The sequence below is a fragment of the Sinocyclocheilus grahami genome, unplaced genomic scaffold, assembly GCF_001515645.1.
Source record: "Sinocyclocheilus grahami isolate Dianchi unplaced genomic scaffold, SAMN03320097.WGS_v1.1 scaffold100.1, whole genome shotgun sequence".
Taxonomy (NCBI): Eukaryota; Metazoa; Chordata; class Actinopteri; order Cypriniformes; family Cyprinidae; genus Sinocyclocheilus; species Sinocyclocheilus grahami.
The window spans coordinates 871,915-878,296 of NW_015505279.1; the positions used below are offsets into that span (position 1 = coordinate 871,915).

At 35.9% G+C, this 6,382-nt stretch overlaps 1 protein-coding gene across 1 annotated transcript in view; it reads left to right on the forward strand.

Annotated features, from left to right (window-relative positions):
• The window catches only part of dync1i2a (dynein, cytoplasmic 1, intermediate chain 2a), a 37,828-nt gene that overhangs the window by 943 nt on the left and 30,503 nt on the right, over positions 1–6,382 (forward strand). The window contains exon 2 of the mRNA XM_016276283.1: positions 5,116–5,227. Coding sequence (XP_016131769.1) covers positions 5,120–5,227 — 108 coding nt within the window. The 5' untranslated portion in view covers positions 5,116–5,119. The remainder of the gene's footprint in view (positions 1–5,115; positions 5,228–6,382) is intronic.

A 6,382-nucleotide genomic window follows, 5' to 3' on the forward strand; every position in this document is an offset into this window, starting at 1 on the left:
TGTGTGTACTGGTTTATATATCCTGGTGGGGACTTAAACCTGACTACACACAGACTCATGGGGACTCGTGTTACGGTGGGGACCTAAATTTAGGTCCCCACGGGACAAAAGCTTATAAATCATACAGAATGAAGTTTTCTGAAAATCTAAAAATGCACAAAGTCTCCTGTGAGGGGTAGGTTTTGGTGTAGGGTGTGAGAGGGCACAAGTTAATCTCATTAATATAAAAAGCCGTTAAATCCGATTTAAGGTGAATTACAGTGAAAGTTTTCTGCTCTTAGAGTCAGAGAAGAGACCTGGAATAGATTATACAGTATGACTTCGGGTTTGTGCTGTGTTACCTGTGTGTGTGAGTGAGAGAGAGAGAGATTTATAGTGTTTTAACAGAAAAACACCATCTGATGATCCCTCACGAGTTGCTGAAAGACCGCTTTGTGTCTAGGGTTGCCAACTTCAGAAAAGAAAAATAAGGGACATTCGTGGTTCTTTATAGGAAAATAAGGGACACACACAATGTTTGTACTGTAACACATAGTGAGTGTCATTTCAGTGTTCGGTAAGTTAAGTACTCAACCAGTCAAAAGTTTTTCAACAGTAAGATTTTTTATGTTTTTTTTAATAAGTCTCTTCTGCTCACCAAGCCTGCGTTTATTTGATCCAAAGTACAGCAAAAGCAGTAATATTGTGATTTTTTTTTTTACTATTTAAAACAACTGCTTTCTATTTGAATATATTTTAAAAAGTTATTTATTCCTGTGACCAAAGCTGTTTTTTTCAGCATCATTACTCCTGTCTTCAGTGTCACATGATCCTTCAGAAATCATAATAATATGCTGATTTGCTGCTCAGAAAACATGTATTATTATTATTATTATTAAAGGTGTCATATATCATGAAAATCTGACTTTTCCAGGTTTTAAGTGCTATAATCAGGTACCCGGTGCATCTACCAACCAAGGAAACGTGAAAAAGATGAACCCAGTAACTTTGTTTTGGGAAGCCTGTTTCTGCAAGCGTCTGAGAAAACGAGCGCGTCTGATTTCGCTCCCTTAGTGACGTGGTAAAGGCATCTCATTATAATATTACCGCCCCTCAATCTGTAAACTTCCACTCAAGGCATTTGATTTTTCGCAAGCGACAACGGTGTACCAGCTCTAATGCCATGACGAAAGTTTGAGCAAAACATGCTAACTGTTCTGTCTTTGGGTGCACAGACGAGCACAGAACACTATTTAGAGTCCCAGCCTCAGAGGAGACAACAGAGCAGTGGTTATTGATTTATTTAGGCTACTGTATATTGCTGCTGCCACACAGATCTAAAATAAACATGCGATTTATTTCCCACAGACATAACCGACTGTTTTTGTAACTCATGTGAGTTTTTAACGTAAGCTTGTGTGTGAATGAGAACTTAGTTTAGTACTTAGATGCTGTGAAAGCCGCTTTCTGTCCGTGTGCTTCAGATGTGTGCTCTCAGAAAACCGTATATCAGAAGTTTAAACTCATATGGTTTAAAACACATGATTTCAGCGCGATAAACATGATAATCAGAACCAGAACAGATGTTTTTAGCAGGTCCGAGCTGTAAAGGCGCAGCTCTATTCTGGAAAAGGGGGCGTGGAGCAGCAGCTCATTTGCATTTAAAGAGACAGGCCCGAAAAACAGCGTGTTTCTGCTTCCACTCAAAATAGACATTTTCAAAATGATATTATAAATGATCTGTGAAGTATTTTGAGCTGAAACTTCACAGACACATTCTGGGGACACCAGAGACTTATATTACATGTTGTAAAAAGGGGCATAATATGCCACCTTTAAGATTTAAAAGATTTTTTGTCCGTTTTTTTGAGCAGCAAATCAGCATATTATAATAATTACTGAAGGATTATGTGAAGACTGGAGTAATGATGCTGGAAATTCAGCTTTGCATCACAGGAATAAATGACATTTTCAAATATATTCAAATAGAAAGCAGTTATTTTAAATAGTAAAATATTTCACAATATTACAGCTTTTGCTGTATTTTGGATCAAATAAATGCAGGCTTGGTGAGCAGAAGAGAATTATTAAAAAAAAAACATTAAAAATCTTACTGTTCAAAAACTTTTAACTGGTAGTGTATGTGTATAAAGGATGTCTAAAAGGTTCTCAGACATAAACACATTTCTTTTGCTTAACCTATTTATGTACAATTTAATTCTAAAATAGAATTGTAATGTCATACAAAAAAAAAAAAAGTCACACACAATATACACAAACCATTAGCTAGAGCAAATTGTACCACTTTAGAATTGTGACTGTACCAGTTGTGTAGTAACTTGTATAATAGCGACATCAACACATTTAAAATATCATCAACCCCTCTTTTTTTTTATTAAAGATACACATAGAAACACACATATGGCATAACATATTAAACCATAACAACTGAATGTCTATGAAACGTCAGTCAATAAAGCATTTTTTATAAAAGCAATGGCACTTAAAATTTAGAACTAAAATTGTGTTATTGCAACATGAATGTATGAATATTTTTTCAATTCAAGAGAACTTAAAGAATTAGTACTTGCTGCTTTCGAGACTTTTTTGGTCATACTTCACCCTATCCGTGTCCGTACTTTTTTCGCTATTCTTGAGGGTCACATTTCTGAAGATGCCCTCACAAATCTACAGAAAGTTTTTGGACCGTTAAATCATGTTTGAAAACCACTGCGATGTATTTCAAAGAAAGACAGAAGAGCACACTTTTCAAGCAAACATTTCACAAAAATAAGTTTTAAATGTTGGAATCGATGTCAGATTTTAATATTCAAAATCCAGAAAGTTCATCTTGGATAAGATGAATGACACCTAGCTGAACTCTTAATATATCCACTAAAAATCACAAAAACATCTGTTAAAGTCATGAGCAGCAGAGACAAGATCCTACAGCATTTGTTGCCCTTTGCACCAGATAGGAAGCGAGTAGAATAAATTGCTGCTCTATTTTTCAAGTGTTCAGTTTAACAGTGGTTATATTGTGCTGTAATCTCCTCCTAAAATCACGAGCTTTAGTGTGATGCATCAGGACTCATGCAGATGGCAGTAAATATCGGAGTGAATGATAACTCTGTTCTGTAATCCTCAGTGAGAGATTACCGGACTAAACAAGGCACTTTGTTTTTCAAGTGCATGCTTTAATTTGGTCATTAAGCGCTGTAGAGAGTGTGCTTCTGTGGAGAGAGTCAGGTGCTGCGGCGCACAAAAGACAGATTAGAGCGCTGTGCAGAGACACAAACCTGACTCTTGGACTGATCCTCTGTTAATCTGTCTGAAGAGGCTGAGACGGGCGGCAGTGAATGGGGTCCTGAGACCAGGTGAAGGGGGTCTCTCTCTTTCCCTCTGCGGTTTATGGTTCTCTCTGAATATGTTTTACTGTCTGCTGAGGATGTTAATAGAAATAAGACACTCAAGGTTGTGTGCTACAGTCATTTTGTCAATGGTGTTGTTAGCCTATAACATTTATTTCTTTACAGTAAGCGGCACTTGGTTTGATATTTTGTTTTCTAATGCAATTCAAATATCTGTTTTATAGATTTACATTTTAGCATTCAAGTCGACTCAAGTCGACTTATAAGTGAGCAACACTTTAAATGGTGGAAGCGCATTGAGAGACTGCAGATTATGCTGATCAGCTGAATAATGTTTATTGTAAGAACTGTTGCATTGTTGATGACAGGTGCTTCTCAGTCTTTTCTTATAAAGCCTACTGTATAATTTTCGATATGCACATTTCTAAGGCCTCTAAAATATCGACACGATCAAAACTTTGCTGAAAAACCTGTTGTAAACGACCGTTATACATGCCTTCTGCCGTCTGATTAGTGAGTAAACAAGCTTTTAATATAATTGTGAAACTGTCAGGTTGTGGGTCACATGTGCTTTTGCTGTAAAATCTTTATTGCTTTTTATAAAGTAAACATGAGAGTAACTGATGTATTGTCAGTAACAATGTAAGATGAACACTTGCTGATCTGAAGCAACGTATAGGTTTACTTAATTTAATCGTGACAACTCTCTGAAGATTTTAGCATGGTGATGGATATGACAATGTTAATGTATTTGGTCTTGGCTGAATAGATCTGCTATGCTGCTGCTGAATTGCTGCTGCTGTTGGTTATTGCTGTAGTTGTAGATTATTGCTGCTGCTGCAAGCAAGTACAGGAACTTGCTAATGCCAATGCATACGGCTATACGGTGCTGTGAGTATTTAAGACATACTGCTGCTGCACAAATAGCATATAAAATAACCCTGTAGCAGATCTATACAGGTGGAGCTGGGGAAGGTGGAGGGTTTCAGAGAAACTCTGAAAGCGCGCTGCAGGAATCTCAAGTGAATGCTAGCCAGCCATATAAATGCAAGGCAGTAAACTCATTGGCTGCATATGCAGCATGAACCAATCAGCTTGTGCCAAGTCATTTAACTCTCTGAATATCATCAGTTAATGTTAACACCTCGTCAGAATGCGCCATCTAGAGTTTCATGACTGAACTATATATTTATACATCATTTGGAAAAAATCATATTCAAATGGGTTTATATATTTGTTCATCTCTTTTAGTCAACAACATTGTATTGCATTGCATTATATGTTTAAAACGACAGAGCTTTGATCATAAAACTGAGCATTTAATTATCTTAATACAACATTATATTAGGAGATATTGAATGATCTGCTAATTATGTACGTACATAAAGTAGTCTGTTGTATTGTTATAAAGATAATTGATTTACATTTCAAGCAATCAGAATTTCACCTTACTTTTTGGCCATATAAATAAAATCTGCACCAAATTGCATGTTTTTGCTCAGAATGAATAAAATTAAAGTGTTTTTCTCCTCGAGTATGAGCCCCATATGCTCACTTTATCAAGTCAAGTCACCTTTATTTCTATAGCACTTTATACAATACAAGCTTCACAGAGTTTAATGGGGAAATAATGTCTAAAGTTTCAATAATAATAATAATAATTAAAAAAAAAAACATACAGAAAATATATACAGAAAACCCCTGCATGACAACATCTGGGCTTCCTGACACTGACTTGAGTTTTGTCTGTGTGTGTTTTGTGAAGCATCATGTCAGATAAAAGTGAGCTGAAAGCTGAGCTTGAGCGAAAGAAACAGCGCTTGGCTCAGATAAGAGAGGAGAAGAAGAGAAAGGAGGAGGAACGCAAGAAAAAAGAGGTGAAAACACACCATACTCTACTTTTTTTACTTGTATTAATATAGCAGGCTGAGTTCCACAATATGCCACTCAAGCAAAATATACAGTGTGTCTTTATTATGAATAAGTAAAGTCCTTTTATATGCATGATTACAGTAGGAAAAAAAATCTTTCTAACTTTCGTTTCTAGGTGCCTTGAGGTGAAAGTATATGTCACAATATTCACCGTTAACATAATTACTTTTTTCTAATATGTGTTCTTTAAATTGTGGTTGATGATAAAAATAATGGCATAACAGCAAATAAATGTATTGCAATAAATAGTAGTACACCTATGAAAATTGGATCTATTTTGGTTTTTGATCGTTTAAAATAGTCATGAACGAAACAGTAAAACAGCTTATGAATACTAAATAATTAACAGCTTGTAAGTCCGCAGTCTAGTCATAATTAAAGTGTGAAAACTACATTTAAAATTTGAATGTTGTTGAAGCAATGAATACAGCAGAAACTTCAGCTCTGATTTTCAGGTCCTTTTTTCTTTTTCTTTTTCTTTTTTTAAGCTTAAATAATTTGTTAGTTTTGTTTTCTGTTCTTTTCATACAGTATGAGGTTCATTCATTAGACATTTGCAAAGGCCGTGTTGGTTAGACAGTGTTAATTTCCAGTTATTGATAAATTTACTTTTCCTTAAAATTAAAACAGAAATACAGTGGTGTGAAAAAGTGTTGTGAAGTGAAGAGTGCAGAATTCATGGTTCCGTCAATTATGGCAAGTTGTCCAGATCCTGAAGCTGCAAAGCAGCCCCAGATCATCACACTACCACCACCATGTTTGACTGTTGGTATGATGCTCTTTTTATGAAATGCTGTGTTGGTTTTACGCCAGATGTAACGGGACACACACCTTCCAAAAAGTTCAACTTTTGACTCATCAGTCTACAGAATATTTGCCCAAAAGTCTTGGGGATAATCAAGATATTTTTTGGCAAATGAGAGACGAGCCTTTGTGTTCTTTTTGGTCAGCAGTGCCTTTTGCCTTGGAACTCTCCCATGGATGCCGTTTTTGCCCAGTCTCTTTCTTATTGTTGAATCATGAACACTGACCTTAATTGAGGCAAGTGAGGCCTGCAGTTCTTTAGATGTTGTTCTGGGTTCTTTTATGACCTCCTGGAT